Source organism: Linepithema humile, chromosome 5 (assembly GCF_040581485.1).
Source record: "Linepithema humile isolate Giens D197 chromosome 5, Lhum_UNIL_v1.0, whole genome shotgun sequence".
NCBI classification, from domain to species: Eukaryota; Metazoa; Arthropoda; class Insecta; order Hymenoptera; family Formicidae; genus Linepithema; species Linepithema humile.
Genome location: NC_090132.1, coordinates 29,411,004 through 29,434,495, shown reverse-complemented (window position 1 = coordinate 29,434,495; position 23,492 = coordinate 29,411,004). Strand labels below are relative to the sequence as shown.

General features: G+C 27.4%; 2 protein-coding genes across 10 annotated transcripts in view; one reads left to right on the top strand and one right to left on the bottom strand.

The window, feature by feature from the left end:
- The window catches only part of LOC105678118 (aminopeptidase N-like), a 35,114-nt gene extending 15,098 nt beyond the window's left edge, over positions 1-20,016 (bottom strand). Inside the window, exons 1-10 of one of the 4 annotated variants that reach the window (XM_067356055.1) lie at positions 19,810-20,016; positions 19,157-19,224; positions 17,572-18,059; positions 17,047-17,499; positions 16,124-16,283; positions 15,814-15,967; positions 15,470-15,560; positions 14,362-14,744; positions 10,938-11,206; positions 10,595-10,785 (exon numbers count right to left, since the gene is read on the bottom strand). In XM_067356055.1, coding sequence (XP_067212156.1) covers positions 10,595-10,785; positions 10,938-11,206; positions 14,362-14,744; positions 15,470-15,560; positions 15,814-15,967; positions 16,124-16,283; positions 17,047-17,499; positions 17,572-18,038 — 2,168 coding nt within the window. In that variant the 5' untranslated portion in view covers positions 18,039-18,059; positions 19,157-19,224; positions 19,810-20,016. Of the gene's footprint in view, positions 1-1,493; positions 1,880-2,605; positions 2,679-2,934; positions 3,089-3,626; positions 3,787-4,550; positions 5,007-5,078; positions 5,567-7,352; positions 7,618-10,594; positions 10,786-10,937; positions 11,207-14,361; positions 14,745-15,469; positions 15,561-15,813; positions 15,968-16,123; positions 16,284-17,046; positions 17,500-17,571; positions 18,060-19,156; positions 19,232-19,809 lie in introns of those variants that run through there. The other 3 variants (XM_067356053.1, XM_067356054.1, XM_012377182.2) reach the window with 3 other exon arrangements.
- Positions 1-23,492, top strand: part of LOC105678120 (uncharacterized) — a 143,812-nt gene that overhangs the window by 57,555 nt on the left and 62,765 nt on the right. For 5 of the 6 annotated variants that reach the window (XM_067356064.1, XM_067356068.1, XM_067356063.1 and 2 more), the window contains one exon: positions 8,244-8,282. The exons of the other annotated variant lie outside the window; for it this stretch is intronic. In XM_067356064.1, the coding sequence (XP_067212165.1) occupies positions 8,244-8,282 (39 nt within the window). The remainder of the gene's footprint in view (positions 1-8,243; positions 8,283-23,492) is intronic. 6 annotated transcript variants of the gene reach the window in all.

Sequence of the window (23,492 nt, the reverse complement as noted above, 5' to 3'; positions counted from 1 at the left end):
ATTGTGTATTAAAATTATTTGTTGCACTTAACCTATTCATAGCTTTCAATTTCCGTTTGAATTGAATAATTTTCCGATATTTTTGTGCGGTTAATCTACCCGCTAACAATTTCATGTCTCTATCCATATTTGGAAGAGGAAGTGAATAAATTTTTATAAAACGTAGCGGCAATAAATATAGTTATATACAAGACTCTATAATAGTATCTCTGTCAGAAGCAGTTTGAGAGGAAAGATTAGCGGACACTATGTGGACATATAAAACGTAAGGCCAAACAAAACTCTGGGCTATACCTAAACCTTTCTAATTTTCTTAGATAGGCTATGATTTGGTAAACATGTAAGGCCCAAACTTTTTTTTTCTTGGCAGCAAATGCTACTGATTAAACATAGCGTCAGACTAAATATCATTCTGGGCCATACTATGGCCCTTCTAAATTTTTTTAGATAGGCTACGTCTTGGCAAACAAGTGAGGCCCATCCTTCTGTCTTGGCGTTAAACTGGACTTCTACCAGGGATTATTAAAGTAAAACTTTTTTTATTTCTTGCACCTTATTTAACTTATCAAAATATATATAAATCAGTTCGGAGGACTGCATTTTAATGTTATATTCACTTTTGTTCTTTCCTCAAATGTTTCTTTCAATTTTCACAGATTTTTCATCATTTTTCTCGATTATCTAAAAAACTTAATGTGATGAAGCAAAACGGATCACGAATTCGGAGATTTTTGATTCAGTAATCAAAAATCTATAAGAAACAATTACTTTAGTTTGAGTTTATACCCAAAAAATTTTTTTGTGGTTTTGTGTTATTAAAGCTAAAACCAGTGCCAAGAGCAGGATTTTTGTGCTCGAATTTTACGTTTACTTAATAGTATAAATTCGAAAATATTTTGTTCCAAATATGTTTGATTTTTTGTAAATCATTAATAATGTTATAATTTTTAGTTATGACTTCATTAATCTTGGAGATTTAAAATGCATTGTAAAAATTTCACAATCACAAGAGCAGTGACTATATGTACATACGGGGTTTTCCATCTAATTTGGACATTTTAAATTTCTTACTTGTTTTTGATAATATGAAAATATGTCAAACAAAAACATTATTTGTTTGAGAGAAACAAATATTATGCTAAGAAAACAATTTTTTTCAAAGTTATAATTTTCAAGGTTATAAAGTCACCGCATTTTTGTAATAGCTGAGCTATCAAAATTCTCTATACATATAATGATTATGTAATATAAAAAAACGTCAGAAAAAAACTAATGACTTTTCTAACGTTCTTTCGTATTATGAAAATCAAGTGAGCTATTTAAAATGTTCAAGTTAAGTGGGACATCCTCTACAAACATAATCATCAGTTTAAAATAAAATCCAAAATTAATCTCAATAGCAGAAAATGGTAACGACAAAATCAGAATATTGCATAATCTTGGTTACACAAAATAAAGATTGAGGTAAAATAAATTTAATATTGTATAATTACCTGTTTGTTTAACATTGACTATGACGCAATAATTTTCATCAACCACTTTAAATACATTTTTAATATTTGTAAGTATTGTGTGTTGCGGTGATAGCAAAACAGATACGTCTAAAGTATTGTTAGCTTCCCTTTGTATAATCGTATATGTTACAAGTGCGGGAAGTTGTTCCATGTCTTCGTTGATATACTGAGAACTGAGATATGAGAATGATATCGTGTCATCTGTTGCGTTTAATGTCACGTGCAGTACAGGATAATAATTTTTTTTTATCGAAATGTCAATATATTCTTTTACACTCAATATGGAAAAATAAGGCAGAGAAAGATCGGAAGTTTGTATAATGTGCCAAAAATCATCGGTCTTTGTCGAACTTGACTGATTATATCTGTAAAAAAAATTTTTTTTAAGAACATTCACCGTGCAAATTTTCACTTTTAAACACAAAATTATAATTTAGTGTATCAAAATATTAATATTTACATGTTTGTATCAGTAAATCAACAGTAATATAAATAATTTTTTTTATTTGGAGTCTTTTTTTATCTAGCTTTATATTTAGAAAGGATCAAGTTTGCTCTCAATAAAATTGTAGACCAAATCATGTCTTTGTAATTTCAAACTTCAAATTATATTATTATAATAAACTTCGAATCTAACTTGTATACTGTTTTTTATAGTATAATGTTTTTTATTTATCTACAGCTTTTAATATTAGTTTTCGAAATAATTCATATTAATTTGCAACAACCTTAAAAATCAATTTTATTATTTACTTTAATAAATATAATACTTTAATTTGAAAGATCAACTATATGTGATCAACTATATTGCTTAATATTTTTAAAAGAAGATAATTTGACAGGTTTAAAAAAGTTTAATTTAATATTTAAAAACAATTAATATATATCTTATTTATATTAAAGAAAAGTATACATTAGTTTTAGAAATAGACAACACGTTACTTGCTATTTTGTAAATAAAAGATAGTTTGACAACTTTGAAATGGTCTTAAATATAATACCATGCTCACTCATAGTAGAGTTGAAGAATGTTATTTTTGTCTAATATTCCATTTTGTTACATAATTATTATATCGTGAAATATTACTCACTTAGTGTATGCGCGGATACTAGACCATATGTCTTCTTCTAGGATATGTTGCAATATATACCATAAAACGGGTGCTGTATCAATTAAAATTATGGAGTATGTATTACATACTTTGAAACGTTTTCTAATTGTAATAATTATATATAAATAAAGCTTGTAAGCAAATAAATTCTGTTTCAATCTGTTTGTAGTTATATTTTTTGTCACTTTCTTTTATCTATGTACATTATGTATAAATTTATGTATAAATACTATCAATATTTTTAAATTATATTTATTTTGATCATACATAGTCAATTAAATATATTAAATATATTTATTTTAACTTACGTTTGATATAATTAAGGAAAGTTTTATTTATTTGAACATCTAAGTTATTACTGTGTAGTATAGAATTATAATTATATGAAGGAATGTCAAAGCGAAGAGATTCTTGTAGTACTTGGACAATAAATAAATCATGTATGTAAGATATCGACGGAATCTGAAAAATTTACTAAGTTAAAACAAATATTTAAATGCATATTATTTTTGCATTATAAATATGAATTTAGAGTTGGTAATAGCTGCTATTAAATTTTTGGTTGTTTGTGTTGTTCTATAAAATATAAATTTGTTATACAAGTTGATTCAAAATAACCTGATGTCCTTGCAGTGCCATATTCTTGAGCGAATTCTGAAACAATTTTTCCTTTTACAAAATTTTGTCTGAATCTTAGTTTTCGAGTTATAATTGAAAATAGATAGCAACTTACGAGTTCGGTACAACGGGCAGGCAGGGACGTGCAACATATAATGAGACTGTCAAATGTTTACTATCGTCTCATGACGCATTGCCCGTCCCTGCCTGTCTGTTGTATCGGACTCGTAAGTAGCAAACTATTTTCAATTATAACTCGAAAACTAAGCTTTGGACAAAATTTTGTGAAAAGAAAAATCGTCTCAGAATTTGCTCAAGAATATGGCATTGCAAGGACATCAGGTTATTTTGAATCACCCTATATATAAGAATATTAAACAACCTTTCCCAAGATATGCGCTGCAAAGTATGTAGTAAAACCTTCTATTGGCCAAGACAAATAATCGCACCAAAAAGATATTACTTGTCGTGCTAGTAAGTTAGCCACTTCTATTTTGCGTGCAATGGAATCTAATGCTTCATTGTAAGTAATATCTTCTTCTCTAAAAATGGTTTCCAAGTATTACAATTACATCCCAAAATATTGCTATAATTATGCAGATTAATAAATTTGTATATTGTAGATATAGTACAAATTATTGCATAATTAAGTGGTCTCGAGTGCTTACTCGTTTAATTATTTATTTTTAAAAAGTTAAATAAACATTAAAGAATTTTAGGTTAAAAATTTAAAAATTATTAATTTTTAATTTTATAACAAAGAGAAATAAAGTTACACTTAAGCAATCTTGCGTTTTAAATATATTTAACAAACAATATATTTTTATGTGTTTATAAAAAATAAAATTCTAATAATTGTGTGTTTTTTCACTAACGTGGTCACACATTCAGATTATTTTAGAAAAAAGGAGAAGTATTTCACATTTTTAAATAAATAACATCACAAGTAAAAGACTGCATAAGTATTAAAATAAGAACGTTCGTGATATTTTTTTATATTTCTGATGCTGTAAATAATATTAACAACTCACTTTATTTATACAACATAATACGTACAATTTCTACACTTTTCGTATTAAAATCTAAATTAAAATCTGACTTCATGTAAAGAAGTATTTAATTTCTTATTTGTAATAAAAGTAAGAATTCTTTTTCATGGTGCAATGCAAGTAATGTATACGATAGTTATTAAATGGCTACTTGACATAAAAATACTGTATGTTTTAGTTCTAAATTATTATACATAACTTTGTTTTTTAAATTTGATTTTAAATGTTATCTTTAATAACTAATAACTGGATACTACCTGTGTAGAATAAGTCCCCATGTCTCAATGTTACCGTGTTGGGCCCTCGAAATTGCAACGTAATCTATTTTTGGTATTATCATCTGACTTTTTTTATTCAAAAAATGGAATACCTCTTCAATGATAAGTTGACTAAAATCCAAAGAGCGTATCATGTTTTCTCTACACCAAATTGTGGCATAGATAAACCGAGATTGAAATTGCAAAACAATATTAGTAAATGTGGTTATCACAATCGTTAAACGTTTAATGGACATGATAGGCGACTTATCAAAATGTGTCCACATCATGTTACTTTCATCTATATATTCTTCTGTATTTATCAACATATTCGATAGGGCTGTAAAATTTTTATGATGCATAATAGAAATGATAAAGGTGCTCTCGAACGCTGGTTCGTCCCAACATGGAAATATTTGTTGGGCTCTTATTACCTCGACACCAGTTACTGTTAATCTGTTTCATTTTAAAATGCTTTATATAAAATATTTATCATATTTTGTCCGAGAATTAATTATTTTAACTTACACTTTTTCACCTAAGTCTTCTTTGTATACGAGAAAAGTTTCATCATATATGTTGTAGAGATATATCATGTGTAAAATATATGTTCCAGGAAGTAAAATATTCACTGACGAGTTGGTGAAGTCAATGTAAATGTACGTTTCATCTATAAATGAATATCTCGGTACGTGTATTATTTTATTGCCATCATTGTTTGTCAAGTCAAGTTTAAGTATACCGAAATTTACTGAAGGTATACTTATATTCATCATTGGACGTGTAATATTGATGATAATATTGCATTCGCCGTGCAAGACATTTCTGCGAAAGTCAAGTTCTATGTTGACATCATACTTCAGTGGTATTAGATCAGTATAATTCAACAAATGATGATTAACTTCAGTGTCACTTTTTATAAATTGTGAAATAGAGAAAAATATTATCACAATAAATATTATTCTGATATTTAATGAAATATCTCTTAATGCCATACTTAGTTCTATTTACAGCATCTGCAAAAAATTTTTATGTGTGAAAACATACATACATATTTGCGACACATAGTACTTTACTTCTCTATCACAAAAGAAAGCATATATAATAACGATTGTAACTATTCATACTAAAAGGTATTATAAAAGATACGTAAAACATGAAAATATATTATTTTTAGTATTAACAAAACATAATTTTAACTACAAGAGGTTTCATAGGTTCTTACGAAAATTATAATTTACCAAGAAATTTTTTTAAATATAAAACTAAAAAAGTAAGAATGTATAAAATATTTGTAATATTGGAACACAATAATCACTAGAAACGCCAATTTTAATGTTATTAAGAATGATGTTTTTTCGACCATTTAGATAATTAATGGTTGATTCACTGTAACCATTACGTATATATATATATATATGATTTCATATTACTTTATATTACTAGTATTATGTCGCGCTTACTTATATTTGATTATACTCTTTTTATGAAAGTACATATGAGATAAGTTACATTGAAAAATTGAGAATAAAAAAAAGAATTTGATAACAAAAGTAAAATACATTTTTTTAAATAAAGCTACATTTTAATCGTAGTATATTTACTTTCATAGATGGGCTGTTGCAAGATTAAAATTCTTTTTCAGCATATATTATGTTGGAGCAAGTGATTTACCATATTAACAATCGATGAAAGCAATTTTATTGATGATTTGCTTATTGTTTTATCAGCAAATTTAATGAAATAAATTATAGACATTAACGGATTTTTTATCACGCTTGGTGCGATACGTATGTTCTTCTTTAACTACGAAAGTTAACGAGTGCTGTTTTTTTATTATGCATATGTTTAATTTATCGCACACTTGAAATAAAAGTGTTACACGTAAAGAAAACAAATTGTTCAGAAGAGAGAAAGGAAGGATTTGCATCAATAATAACGTTCTTAATAATAATATTATGAATTGGTTTTTATCTCAAATGACGTCGCAAATTATAAATTATCTAAAATTTGATTTTACAGAAAACAATTTCACATGTCTATGCTTAAAGAATAATTTTAAAATTAATTATATACGGCAGTATTAAACATAAAGGATTTACGCGGAAAGTATTTGAATTTAATATCTATCACATACTTTTCTGATTGAAGGCTAATGTATTTAGTATACGATCCGCATATGAAACAATAATTGAAAAATTTTGACTTTTATCACTTTTCTTGTCAGTATAGTTGTATACATACAATATGTATACTCGTATTGCATAAAACATATTATTTAAAATTTTGTGGTAAATTATAACGGTAAGAGTTGAGAAAAATAAGGCAGAAAGCTTAAGAAGAAGCAAAAAACAGTAGAGAATATCAAGATAAAGAAGGAAACAAAGGCGAGGTTAATCTTTGAAAGAGAGTGTTATGTTCCAATGAGAAATTGTATATTTGAGAATAGGATAGTATATAGCCGAAATGTGTAATATATGCGATGTAAGTAAGGCAATTGATGTAATTAAAGATTTTTGTAAGGTACGACAGATATTTAATAAATAAATTTTACGTTGGGAATATTATTTTGCATATAATAATTAATTATTATGTTTATCTTAATTCACTTTTTGTTTGTACAAAGCAAATAGGAAAAAATTAAAAGCATTAAAATTTTTATTATTGTTGAAGAAATTATTGTTAATTTTGAATTATTGTTAAAATTAATTATTAAAATTAATGTTGATTTTGAATTGAACCGAATTAATAGTTTAAAATATTACAAAGTTGGTTAGAAATATTTAGTTTGTCGATACTCGCCTATATTTATGAAAATTGTTAACAAATTACACTTTGTAACAACAGTACTGCAAACTAGTACTTTTTTGAATCGCCAGAATTTAATTTTTTTGAACCGATCATATCACGATCTTACTGTTTCGAGCAATCTCTTTATACTAACAATAAGATGGATATTGGCAGTTGATCAAGCGACACGGCGAGTTTGCGCGTAGCGCAAAGAAGGACTAATATAATAAACACATAATGGTATAGACGTACATATTATTATCTAAACATATTTAAAATATTTAAATATCGTACTTATTAAAAAAAATTTTTGTGTATTCTATTTGCACCATTTTATAAAAAATAAATCAAAATTATTTTTAATTATTTACTAGAAAAATAAAAAATTGTTTTATATTTCATACAAAAGATATATTATATTTAATTCTTGTAATACTGATGTCAACAGAAATTTAAAAAAATACTTAACGCTAGAAGAGTTAGTATTTTACTACAATGAATTATTTTATAACATAATGTTAATTAATATTTTATGTATAATATTAATACAAACACATATTATGTTACACTAATTTATTGTACTACTCACTGTAATAAATTAAATATACTAAATGTAGCATACTTCCACTTTTCTTAAGATATGAACTGTCAAAGTATGTAACATTCGCAATGACATCCGCTCGATAACAACGCACAGCGCGCATTGAAATAGTCAATCAGCATATGAAAAAGTGACAATAATGAAAATTTACTTTGCTCTTTTTAAAAAGTGAATTCTTAAATATAAAAGTACAATTTATTGAATATTTGTATAAAAAGGTAAGTAGAAGATTAATGTGCGTGATAATTATTTTTGAAATAATTATTTCGACGCTGTTATAATTTGATTGTATTTTGTTACAGATCAACTTGTATACAACTTTGCTGCAGCGCATCATGCCGGTAAGTCAAATCAACTTGTTTTATTTTTTGTTATTTAAGAAAATAGAGTACAAAATAATGTAAAATATACAAAAGTTTCAGACCAGCAGTGTTGTGTTAATTACAGATTTCTGAAGCTTCTTAAATAGTAATGATATAGAAATCAATATGCGACGTGCCTACGCACGTAAATTTATGTAAATCTGATTAATCAAAGTTTAAACGCTTTCCATTAAAATATTATTGCAGTTTCGACATTTTGCCATAAAAATGTTCATCTCTAAATGACCTCAGAATTCTTCTATTAAGGGTAATATGGTTGGTCCGGTATATTTTATATATGTGATATACATATGTAAAATATTTTCAATCATCTTGAAATGTTTTTTATTATTTAAAATCAGTATTTTAAAATATTGATTTATAGTTATTTAATATTTTTAAATGCTACATATATTCTACATGTTTAAATTGATAATTTTTTATATTTATACAAGTATTAGATTTTTATTTATAAATTAATTCATAAAAGTTTAACATGTAAAAAATTTTGGTAAAAATTTTACTTTTTTTTAAAATACCTACTTAAAAGCAAATATGAATTACATATTTCTATGCAGTATTTAAAATTAAATATAATATTATATAAAATGGCAAACGAAAAAGAAATAGCCTGAAAAGATTAGAAATATTATTTTCCGCAATAATATATTGCAACTAATTTGTTCAATAATTAAGTACACTCGTGATTTATAAATATTAATTACTTTGAACCATCCAATGCGCCAATTTTATTTCCACTTTTTTATTTATTTACATTTATCAATGTTGTTCGTCACTTGAACCTATTAAAAATTGTATTAATATTTAACTAAGACATTCTATTCAATGTTGTTTTTTGTGAATGTACATTTTGTTGTGTGAGCATAAAATTGTTCTTTGAGAAAGTTTATAATTTTTATTTTCTTTATTTATTCTAATTTAACATTGCTATAGCTGTGTCTATATACTATATACATTGTTATATGCTTTGTCTTTCAAAAATTCAATTGTTTGGCTATTTATTTCCGTTTTCAAGTTTACCACAAACACAGTATTAGCTCGATGCTGACAGCCGGATTTGTAATACTGAGAAGCACTGGCGTGATACTAGACAACAGTAAAAAATTAGTACTGATTAATTAACTTATATAATGTATAATAACTCTAACTAATGTATCACTGTTAACGATGCAAAGTTTGCCAGTTGGAATAATAATAACGTTCCATTAGTATTAAATGCCAGAATTGGCATCCAGTGTTGGTCCAATACTGGCTAGTACAACAGCCACAAAATCATAGTTGATGCGAATTACGGGAAGATTGAATACAGACTCCTTCTACTTTGTTGTGAGAGTTCAGTCGTCGTCATGTTGACTGAGAGATCCGAAATTATCTATTTGTCTGTTGCGCTCCAATTTATGTTTACTAATTTTATCTTTAACAGCATCAATTAGCCTCTTTTCTTTCAGATAAGTTGTTGCAAAGATATTTACCTAAAACAAATTATTTCGACAAAATCAATTAATGTAAAGTTTTTTACTTTCGAGTTTAAGAGAGTATGATTTGCTGCCTTAAGCGTAACTGGATCGGATATGTTACATATGTAACAAATCACATATAAGCTCAATATTGAAAAGTCAAGAAATGAAAGTATTACTTGAATTAAAAAATATAGGTACCTCTTGTAATTGGTGTGCGGAATGCACATGCGTAATACTGATAATTAATATTGCAATTCTATCAACTTCCCTAAAATTAAAGTAATGGATTTAATATGCATATCTCATACTTAGAAATACAAGAATATATATAAAAAGAAAAATATTATTACCAATATTTACTTAATACGATTTGCCTGTCTCTTAAACATTTCAATATGAATTCAAACACTATCAAGTCCCTTACATGCTTCGCGACAGTAAGAACAACTATATCAACACGTTTGTCTCGTTCTTGGATAAAATATTTATACTCTATAGTTAGTCCTAACGATTGTTTTAAATACAAGATAATAATTGAAGAATTTTTACAGCAAGTTAAGTAATCTAATATTCTGTTATCAGATGTTGTCCATTTTTCTCGTATATGGTTCCAAAGGGTGTAGTTTGCTAACATTAAACCTTTACAATATTTCCATTCCTTCCATGTAAGCCGACTGCGTTAGCAGAAATAAAATGTTTTATACAAATGTAGCTTATGTTATGTATATCAAATAAAATAGTTTCTCAAGTTTAGTATATTAATGGAACATGATTAATTTATACAAATGTCGTGGTTTTAAAACAACTTACTTGTCTTGTACAGGATTTTTAAGGTATTTTATCAGATGTAAAGTGGCTGTTTCTCTGCATTTAGCAACACCAATAATACATGCCCATCTTGCTGCTTCCTCTCTTAAACATTTAGTAAGGTCGCTTTCGTTCGGTTTTTCATCGTATCCTATTATTTCCAAAACTCTGTTCAATATATTTCGCATATTGTCCTTAAAATTGGTAAATTATTTGAATTTATAAATCTACTGTTAGAAAGAATGTGATGTATGTGTATATGTTCACGTATACATATTTATTCAATTCTTTTTATGTAGAATGTTGTAATGTATAACTTTTCTTATAGAAATTAGCCATTACCTACCGTTATGGGTGTAGCATGATGAAATGAATAGGCACAAGCCATGTATTCAAAAGCTTTAATCATAGGATACCATGCTACGTAATTCGTATTTTGTGACAGAAAGCTTACGATATTCCAAAACCTATTTAAACTGAGTCGGCGATGTATGAGAAAGTGAAACGCATCATCTATGACTTGGGCTTGATTGAGAACATGTACTGTATAATTTTTTTTCAAGCATTGCACAAGTTTACGCCAGCCCTCATAATTATAATTAACTCGATAATATCCTATTAGATCAAAAATAGATTCTCTTATCTATAGAGTCTCTGATAGAATTTATAAAGAAATAGTTTCTAACAATGTTTTTTTTAAAATATTTTTTAAAATTATTTATTTTTCAATAAAATATTTTAAATATAAGTTACAATAATAATATCCAATTATAGGTTCTTTTTATTAATACAAAATTTACGATTTATTACACAGGACTACAAAAAAAATTTTTGGAAATAAACTCAAACCAGAGTAGATGTTTCTTATAGATTTTAGGTCACTGAATCTAAATTTGTAAGCTATTTTGCTTCATCACGTCCAGTTTTTTAGATCATAGCTCGGCGTTAGTTGCACATTTCGGCTCGATTCTTGAGACGACGCCTCTCGCTCTTCCACCGCCCGGCCGTTGGCGGCTGAGCCGCCGATAGTTCTGGCTCAGGAGCGTTTTATATTAGAAATAGGCTGGATTTTTCAAGCATCTCTCAGGAAATCGTAACATTTTTTTCACTACATAAATAATGTTTATTTTTATTAATACTTAATATATATATATTTAATTATTAATAAAAATAATCATTATTTATGTAGTAAAGAAAATGTTACGATTTCCTAAGAGATATCTAAACAATCCAGTCTATTTCTAATATAAAACGCTCCTGAGCCAGAGCTATCGGTGGCTCGGCTGCCAGCGGCCGAGTGGTAGTGGGAAAGTGGCAGACGTCTCAAGAATCGAGCCGAAATGTGCAACCAACGCCGAGCTCTGTTTTAGATAATCGAGAAAAATGATGAAAAATCTTTGAAAATTGAAAGAAATATTTGAGGAAAGAGCAAAAGTAAATATCACATTAAAATGCGGTCGCAGAACTGATTTAAATTTATTTTGGTAAATTAAATAAGGTGCAAGAAATAAAAAAAATTTTGCTTTACTATTGTTAGGTATTATAGCCTAACACGTCGTAAAACAAATCGATGTAAAGTATCATTGTGCAACAAACAGTCAGGCGATCTGCGTGAGTTATACTAGGTTTTTTCAGAAATAAATTTTAATTGTTACCTTTGGAAGATAAGTTAGGTAAGTGAGGCGCAGAGTTGGGCACGAACTGAATCAGTACAAATTAAAAAAATATATATTTGTTGCACAAAGGTACTTTACGTCGTTTTGTTTTACGACATGTTAAGCTATAATATCAAACATTTCTGGTAGAAATTCACTTTGGGCCTTATTATGGCCCCGCCAGTCATCAACTCAGGCGTGATACTGGCGAATTAGTCGGGGCCACACACGAAATCGTCATAAATGGCTGTGCCAGCGCCACAGATTCACAATACTGGGGCTGTGGATTGGCACTATCTAGGCTGCCACTTAGACCGTGTCTGTTCTAAACGGACCCTTACTAAATTTATCATGGCCCTAGGTAGATTTATGAAAGGTAGAACCATGGTAATTTATGTATTTTATGTATTACAGTCTCTCGTCCGTCTTCGGTTCTAAAACTTTCTTCGTGGTATTCATTACACTCGGTCGAACTGTCTTTTTCACTATAGCATTCACCTTCACCAATATTATTTTGATTATTTCCCGCATTAGATGAAGATTGTGAATTAAAATTATTTGTTGCACTTAACCTATTCATAGCTTTTAATTTCCGTTTGAATTAAATAATTTTCCGATATTTTTGTGCGGTTAATCTACCCGCTAACAATTTCATGTCTCTATCCATATTTGGAAGAGGAAGTGAATAAATTTTTATAAAACGTAGCGGCAATAAATATAGTTATATACAAAACTCTATAATAGTATCTCTGTCAGAAACAGTTTGAGAGGAAAGATTAGCGAACACTATGTGGACATATAAAACGTAGCATCAAACAAAACTCTCGACCATACCTAAACCCTTCTAATTTTCTTAGATAGGCTATGATTTGGTAAACAAGTAAGGCCCAAACTTTTTTTTTCTTGGCAGCAAACGCTACTGATTAAACATAGCGTCAGACTAAATATCATTCTGGGCCATACTATGGCCCTTCTAAATTTTTTTAGATAGGCTACGTCTTGGCAAACAAGTGAGGCCCATACTTTTGTCTTGGCGTTAAACTGGCAATTTCTACCAGGGATTAATAAAGTAAAACTTTTTTTATTTTTTGCACCTTATTTAACTTACCAAAATATATTTAAATCAGTTTGGAGGACTGCATTTTAATGTTATATTTACTTTTGTTCTTTCCTCAAATGTTTCTTTCAATTTACACAGATTTTTCATCATTTTTCTCGATTTTCTAAAAAATTTAACGTGATGAAGCAAAACGGATTACGAATTCGGATTCAGTGACAAAAAATCTATAAGAAACAATTACTTTAGTTTGAGTTTATACACAAAAATTTTTTTTTGTGGTTTTGTGTTATTAAAGCCTAAACCAGAGCCAAGAGCAGGATCTTTGTGCTCGCACTTTACGTTTATTTAAAAGTATAAATTTGAAAACATTTTAAACACTTTGTTCCAAATATGTTTGATTTCTTGTAAATCATAAATAATGTTATAATTTTTAATTATTACTTTATTAATTGTTCCAAATATGTTTGATTTCTTGTAAATCATTAATAATGTTATAATTTTTAATTATTACTTTATTAATCTTGGAGATTTAAAATGCATCGTAAAAGTTTCACAATTACAAGAGCAGTGACTATATGTGACTATATGTACATACGGGGTTTTTCATCTAATTTGGACATTTTAAATTTTTTACTTGTTTTTGATAATATGAAAATATGTTAAACAGAAACATTATTTGTTTGAGAGAGACAAATATTATGATAAGAAAACAATTTTTTTCAAAGTTATATTTTTTAAGGTTATAAAGTCACCGCATTGTAATAGCTGAGATATCAAAATTCTCTATACATATAATGATTATGTAATACGAAAAAACGTCAGAAAAAAACTAATGGCTTTTCTAACGTTCTTTCGTATTATGAAAAGCAAGTGAGCTATTTAAAATGCACAAGTTAAGTGGGACATCTTCTACACACATAATCTCATCAGTTTCAAATAAAATCCAAAATTAATCTCAATAGCAGAAAATGGTAACGACAAAATCAGAATATTGCATAATCTTGGTTACACAAAATAAGGATTGAGGTATAATAAATTTAATATTGTATAGTTACCTGTTTGGTTAACATTGACTATGACGCAATAATTTTCATCAACCACCTTAAATACATTTTTAATATTCATAAGTGTTTTACGTAGCGGTGATAGCAAAAAAGATACGTCAAAAGTATTGTTAGCTTCTTTTTGTATAATCGTATATGTTACTAATGCGGGAAGTTGTTCCATGTTTTCGTTGATATACGGAGAACTGAGATATGAGAATGATATCCTGTCATCTGTTGCGTTTAATGTCACGTGCAGTACAGGATAATAATTTTTCTTTATCCAAATGTCAATATATTCTTTTAAACTTAATACAGAAAAATAAGGAGAAAGATCGAAAGTTTGTATAATGTGCCATAAATCATTGGTGTTTATCGAACTTGACTGATTATATCTGTAAAATAAAAATTTTTTTAAGAACATTCACCGTGCAAATTTTCACTTTTAAACACAAAATTATAATTTAGTGTATCAAAATATTAATATCTACATGTTTGTACCAGTAAATCAACAGTAATATAAATAATTTTTTTTATTTTGAAAGTTTTTTTTATCTAGCCTTATATTTAGAAAGGATCAAGTTTGCTCTCAATAAAATTGTAGACCAAATCATGTCTTTGTAATTTCAAACTTTAAATTATATTATAATAATAAGCTTTGAATGTAACTTGTATACTGTTTTTTATAGTATAATGTTTTTTATTTATCTACAGCTTTTAATATTAGTTTTCGAAATAATTCATATTAATTTGCAATAACCCTAAAAACCAATTGTATTATTTACAGTAATAAATATAATACTTTAATTTGAAAGATCAACTATATGTGATCAACTATATTGCTTAATATTTTTAAAAGAAGATAATTTGACAGGTTTAAAAAAGTTCAATTTAATATTTAAAAACAATCAATATCTTATTTATATTAAAGAAAATTATACATTAGTTTTAGATACAGACAACACGTTACTTGCTATTTTGTAAATAAAAGATAGTTTGACAACTTTGGAAATGGTCTTAAATATAATACCATGCTCACTCATAGTAGAATTGAAAAATGTTATTTTTGTCCAATATTCAATTTTGTTACGTAATTATTATATCGTGAAATATTACTCACCTAGTGTATGCGCGGTTATCAGTATATGTGCAGATACTATTCCACATGTTTTCTTGTAGGATATGTTGTAATATATACCATAAAACGGGTGCTGTATCAATTAAAATTATGAAGTATTTATTACATACTTTAAAATGTTTTTTAATCGTCATAATATATAAATAAAGTTTGTAAGCAAATAAATTCTATTTTAATCTGTTTGTAGTTATATTTTTTCACATTTTTTTTTATCTATGTACATTATGTATAAGTTTATGTATAAATACTATCAATATTTTAAAATTATATTTATTTTTATCATACATAGTCAATTAAATATATTAAATATATTTATTTTAACTTACGTTTGATATAATTAAGGAAAGTTTTATTTATTTGAACATCTAAGTCATTACTGTGTTGTATAGAATTATAATTATAAGAAGGAATGTCAAAGCGAAGAGAATCTTGTAGTACTTGGACAATAAATAAGTCATGTATGTAGGATATCGATGGAATCTGAAAAATTTACTAAGTTAAAACAAATATTTAAATGCATGTTATTTTTGCATTATAAATATGAATTTAGAGTTGGTAATGGCTGCTATTAAATTTTTGGTTGTTTTTGTTGTTTTATAAAACATAAATTTGTTATATATAAGAATATTAAACAACCTTTTTCAAGATATGCGCTGCAAAGTATGTAGTAAAACCTTCTATTGGCCAAGACAAATAATCGTACCAAAGAGATATTACTTGACGTGCTAGTAAGTTAGCCACTTCTATTTTGCGTGCAATGGAATCTAATGCTTCATTGTAAGTAATATCTTCTTCCCTAAAAATGGTTTTCAAGTATTACAATTACATCCAAAAATATTGCTAAAATTATGCAATTTAATAAATTTGTATATTGTAGATATAGTACAAATATTGCAAAATTAAGTTGTCTCGAGTGTTTACTCGTTAAATTATTTATTTCTAAAAAGTTAAATAAACATTGAAGAATTTTAGGTTAAAAATTTAAAAATTATTAATTTTTAATTTTATGGCAAAGAGAAATAAAGTTACACTTAAGCAATCTTGCGATTTAAATATATTTAACAAACAATACATTTTTATGTGTTTATAAAAAATAAAATTTTAGTAATTGTATGTTTTTTCACTAACGTGGTCACACATTCAGATTATTTTAGAAAAAAGGAGAAGTATTTCACATTTTTCAATAAATAACATCACGAGTAAAAGACTGCATAAGTATTAAAATAAGAACGTTCGTGATATTTTTTTATATTTTTGATGCTGTAAATAATATTAACAACTCACTTTATTTATACAACATAATATGTACAATTTCTACACTTTACGTATTAAAATCTAAATTAAAATCTCACTTCATGTAAAGAAGTATTTAATTTCTTGTTTGTAATAAAAGTAAGAATTCTTTTTCATGATGCAATGCAAGTGATGTATACGATAGTTATTAAATGGCTTTCTGACAAAAAAATACTGCATGTTTTAGTTCTAAATTATTATACATAACTTTGTTTTTTAAATTTGTTTTTAAATGTTATCTTTAATAACTAATAACTGGATACTACCTGTGTAGAATAAGTCCCCATGTCTCAATGTTACCGTGTTGGGCTCCCGAAATTGCAACGTAATCTATTTTTGGTATTATCATCTGAATTCTTTTATTCAAAAAATGGAATACCTCTTCAATGATGAGTTGATTAAAATCCAAAGAGCGTGTCATGTTTATTCTACACCAAATTGTGGCATAGGCAGACGAAGTTTGAAATTGCAAAACTATATTAATAAATGTGGTTATCACAATCGTTAGACGTTTAATGGACATTAAAGGCGACTTGTGAAAATGTGTCCGTATCATGTTACTTTCTATATATTCTTTTCTATTTATCAACATATTCGATAGGGCTGTAAACCATATGTCATGCATAATAGAAATGTTAAAGGTGCTCTCGATCGCTGGTTCGTCCCAACATGGAAATATTTGTTGGGCTCTTATTACCTCAACACCAGTTTCTGTTAATCTGTTTCATTTTAAAATGGTTTATATAAAATTTTTATCATATTTTGTCTGAGAGATAATTATTTAAACTTACACTTTTTCACCTGTGTCTTCTTCGTATCCGAGAAAAATTTCATCAAATATGTTGCGGAAATATATCATGTGTAAGATATATGTTCCAGGAAGTAAAATATTTACAGATGGGTTGGTGAAGTCAATATAAATGTGCGTTTCATTAATAAATGAATATCTCGGTACGTGTATCATTTTATTGCCATCATTGCTAGTCAAGTCAATTTTATATATCCCGAAATTTATTGAAGGTATACTTATATTCATCATTGGACGTGTAATATTGATGGTAATATTGCATTCGCCGTGCAAGATATTTCTATTAATGTCAAGTTTTATGTTGACATCATAATGCAATGGTACTAAACCAGCATTACTCAGCAAATGGTGATTAACTTCAGTGTCACTTTTTACAAATTGTGATATAGAGAAAAATGTAATCACAATAAATATTAGTTTGATATTTAATGAAATATTTCTTAATGCCATACTTAGTTCCGTTTACAGCATCTAGAAAAAACAGTTTTTATGTCGTAAAAACATACATATTTGCGACACATAGTACTTTACTTCTGCATCATGAAAGAAAGTGTATATAATAACGAGTGTAGCTATTCATACTAAAAGTTATTATGAATAATGTGTGAAACATGAAGATATATTATTTTTAGTATTAACAAAACATAATTTTAACTACAAGAGGTTTCATAGGTTCTTACGAAAATTATAATTTACCAAGAAATTTTTTTAAATATAAAACTAAAAAAAATTAAAATGTATAAAATTTGTGTAATATTGAAACACTAAAAACGTTAATTTTATTGTTATTAAGAATCATGTTTTTAAGATTATCAAAATAATTATTGGTTGTTTTACTGTAACCATTACCTATATATAATTATTAATTATTTTATATTACTAATATTATGTCGCGCTTACTTATATTTGATTATCATTATTTTATGAAAGCATATATGAGATAAGTTACGCTGAAAAATTGAGAATAAGAACAAGAAATTCATAACGACAGCAAAATACATTTTTTTAAATAAAGCTACATTTTAATCGTAGCATATTTACTTTCATATATGGGCTGTTGCAAGATTAAAATTTTTTTCCAGCATATATTATGTTGGAACAAGCGATTTAACAATCGACAAAAGCAATTTTCTTGATATTTTGTTTATTATTTTATCAGCAAACTTAATGAAAAAAATTATAGACATTAACGGATTTTTTATCACGCTTGGTGCGACACTATGTTCTTCTTTAACTACGAAAGTTAGCGAGTGCTGTTTCTTTATTATGCATATATGCTTAATTTATCGCACATTTATAATAAAAGTGGCACACGTAAAGAAAACAAATTGTTCAGAAAAGACGAAGGAAGGAATTGCGTTAATAATAACGATTTTTAATAATAATATTATGAATTAGTTTTTATCTCAAATGACGTCGCAAATTATAAATTATCTAAAGTTTGATTTTATGGAAAATAATTTCACATGTCTATGCTTAAAGAATAATTTTAAAATTAATTATATACGGCAGTATTAAACATAAAGTATTCACGCGGAAAGTATTTGAATTCAATGTCCATCACTTACTTTTCTGATTGAAGGCCAATGTATTTAGTATACGATCCGCATATGAAACAATAATCGAAAAATTTTGACTTTTATCACTTTTCTTGTCAGTATACTTGTATACGTACGATATGTATACTTGTATTGCATAAAACATATTATTTAAAATTTTGTGGTAAATTATAACGGTAAGAGTTAAAAAAAATAGGGTAGGAAGGTTAAGAAGAAACAGAAAACAGTAGTGAATAACAAGAGAAGGAAACAAAGGCGAGGTTAATCTTTGAAAGAGAGTGTTATGTTCCAATGAGAAATTGTATATTTGAGAAAGAATAGAATAGTATATAGTCGAAATGTGTAATATATATGCGATGTAAGTAAGGCAATTGATGTAACTATGGATTTTTGTAAGGTACGACAGGTATTTAATAAATAAATTTTACATTGGACATACCATTTTGCATATGATAATTAATTGTTATGTTTATCTCAGTTCACTTATTGTTTGTATAAAGCAAATAGGAAAAAATTAAAAGCAACATCAAAATTTCTATTATTGCTGAAGAAATTATTGTTAAAATTAATTGTTAAAATTAATATTGATTTTGAATTGAACCAAATTAATAAATTAAAATTGTACACAGTTAGTTAGAAGTATTTAGTTTGTCGTGACTCACCTATATTTATGAAAATTGTTAACAAATTACACTTTGTAACAACGGTACTGTTAACTAGTACTATTTTGAATCGCGAGTATCAAATTTATTTAAACCGATCGAATTGCGATTTTACTGTTTCGAGCAATCTCTTCATACTAACAATGAGAAGGATATTGGCAGTTGATGAAGCGACGCGGTCGTATCTCACGGCGAGTTTGCGTGTAACGTAAGAAAGGACCGATGATAAACACATAATGTCATACACGTATCTTCTAAGAGGTCGTGCAGAAAGAAATATTTTATAATTCATTAAGAAGCGAGCTGGTTTCGCTACACTATTGGTTGATATTGAGCATCGAAATGCGCATATACATATAGCTATTAACATTTGTAATTAAAAATTCACTTCACATTAAGTTTATAATAATTTTGAGTTTTAGTAACCATAAGTCATATAAGTCATATAATTTTTTTTATAGATTTTTGCAAAAATTTTGTGTAAAAAATCTTTTTTCTAAATTTTATTAAGGTGGTAAAATAGAGGTGTTCTTACTGCAAAACTTTTTTATAAAACATTTTTTGATATCTTGAATAATTTTTTAGATGTATCGTGAAAAGCACAAAGCCGCTCTACATATAAGAGTTGGTTTTACTACTTAAAACCGTTTTTAGGCAGCAACTGAAAATTTTCTAAATTTATCTATTGACCCTTCTCACCCCCCCCTCCCCCTCCCTCTACATGTGTGTAAAGTTTCATCAAAATCGGAATTTTCGGGTTCGCGAGGTTCCTTTATAAGATTTTCCATTTTTGTCTCCTCATTATCAAATTTATCGATCTTTGTAGAGCGATGCTCTATCACAGGATATGCCTAGGAAAAAAGGGAAAAGAGGGCAGTGAATAAAGTGCAACGATCTATTATGCTAGTTGACCCGGTTGTAGTGTCATCAGTGTCATCGTGGTAACATCTAGGTCACCGCGTGTACACGCGGCAAGCTTGAGAGTTCCGGTGGTTCATTATAGTCCTCTTCTTAAATTCTCGGTGAATATTTTTGTACTGTTTGATTCTGGAGAACGTCGTACAGTTATCTGAACTCACTCTTATCTCAAAATACTCTTAATCATGAGACACATTCTTCCAACTTTTGTTCCAACTAATTGTTTTATTTCCCACGTCGAATCTTCTGGAAATCTTAGCAATTACTTGAGGAATAAAACTTTGTTTTATTCTTACTTCTAGAACGTAGCAAAATTGATAAAGCAAATTTGAAATAACGAAAAATACAATAGATATCAATATAAAGGGTCAATATAAATTTTTTTTAAATATAAGACAATTAATTTTCAGTGTATATATAATTTATTTATGTTTTAACAATTTAAAAGTGCTTTAATTGTTATTATAAAATCACAATTAATTATAAAGCGGAAGTTATCTTGTAACACAAGTTCAGAATTAATGATTCAAAAAGAATAAAATCTCATTAGATTATCGATCAATTTTAATAAACTCTGTTATCGGCAAACGAGTTCGCTATCTCGAATGAGCTCCATAAACTTTAAACTTATAGAAATTTTATAAGATAAACAAGAAATGATAAAAAAGAATGGATGCTAAATAAATTTGGTTATTTGCAAATTGTATCTTTTGCATTTTGTTAGCGAAGCAATAAAATTGATATTAAGTTTAACATTATAACTAAAATAAGAAGAAATAATCGGAAACAAGGAAATAAATTTCAATCTTAAAATCTCGTCGTCTTTTTTAGTTAAATAATAAAATTTTTTGTTTTATAAAGGAAAAATTAAATGTATGTTTCAATAATAAGAAATTAATCAAAAAGGGAAAAAGAAAAGAATTGAGAATGCTTATATTTTTAAATATTATATAAAGTTTAATATATGAAAATGATTATACAATGTGTTACTGCTAATACAAGATGGATATTAAATAACTACATTAATTTCATTAAAATGAATACAATTAGAAACAAATTGATTTAAATTTTAACGTAAAAATATGAGAGAATTGATGAAAGAACTGTTACATAAACTGCAATTATTTAAAATAAATTAAACTTGGAAATAGGTACATTATTCATTTTAGCTATTGCAATGTTCTCATAAAGTCATCTTTTTACGTCCTACTGCTAAAAATAAACCTTAACGTCATATAAAGTTTCTTCTGCATTAAAATATTGTTTGCAACCAATCACAAAAATTTTTTTAAAACATTAGCGACAACGATTGCTCTCACAGTAGTCATTTTGCTGTGTATTTATAAGTGCTATTTTCCTGTTTTGTAATCCTGCAACGTCACATATATGATAAGATAAACATGTAATAAAAAGTTGATGCACCCGCAAATAAAAATCACGGATAAAATATTGCCACAAAGTAAGAGCTGCTGAGCATTGCGAAACCGGAAAATTGCGGATTACGAAATATTATCGCTTTTTCTCTTTCGGATTTGTCTTAACGTGGGAATGTGTGGTAACACGGATAATGGAGAAATTGGTGATTTATCATTTTTATATATTTTATATAAAGAACAATTATAATTTACTTATACAAACAATTATAATAATTTATTAATTTCTTATATTTTAATTTATAGACATATAGCGTTAACGAGCTGATATAAATTAAAAAAAAAATAATTTCAATCTTTTGATTTTTCTCGATTTTTTGTTATCTTTCTTGATCCTACTTAAGAACATATTATTTTAAAGAACTTAAAGAACATATTATTTTAGAATTATTTACGATTATATACAAAAATAGCAATATAAAAATGAAAAAACGGTTTGCATTTCGTAAATTTATTCGCAGATATTTGATTGAAGCATAATGATTAAATGAACTATATCTCGATATGAATGGAATATTCCACGTCATTTTAAACATCTTTGAATCTTTTTTCGACACCCTGTATATACAGAGACTTGCTTCAAGAAACCGGTTCCAAGCTCGCAAGATTCCAAAAGAAAGCAAAAGCGTTTACAGATTTTTTCACCGCTTTTCCAAAACCGGCTATGTTTTTGCGGAACTTCTTAGCGAAAGTAAAATTACGCAGAAAAAGAGATTTATTTGATCTATTTACGAGAATTATTATTATTATCGTTTATAATTAATGGAAATCGTATTATCTTCCAATACATGGTGCAAGGAATACGAACAAAGAATATCGAGTCGATAGTTCTAGCGATCATCTTCCGGTTTCCGTGTATGGCGACCTGTCGTCATGGTATTGACACCAATTCCTATCGCCAGTTAAGCAGGTCATTGTCTTTACCACCGTGGAATATCAATGGTCACGCTCAACGATTTATCTGCCTACGAGAAACTTAGTATCTTCACGGAACAATGCAGATCGTAAATCGTAGCGACGGAACTGAAAACGAAATTAAATCTTCTCACTTGCGCGTCGATGAATCGGTTTACGCGATTGTTTTCTCTTCGAACGTTTTCTCTCTCTAAGGTTAAGTTTCCCAGGTCACGTGAAAGTAGACTCTTTATGATAGTCTTACGATTAAACCGATTAAAATTTGATCGCCTTTCTGGAATGTCATAAGACTAAAGAAACTTGTTACATTTTCCTCCAATTTTAAAATAGAGCTGCTATTTTTAATTCTTTGATTATTGATACATTGAATTCATTCAATTATTGATGATATACTTATTCTGAGACAAGTAATACATT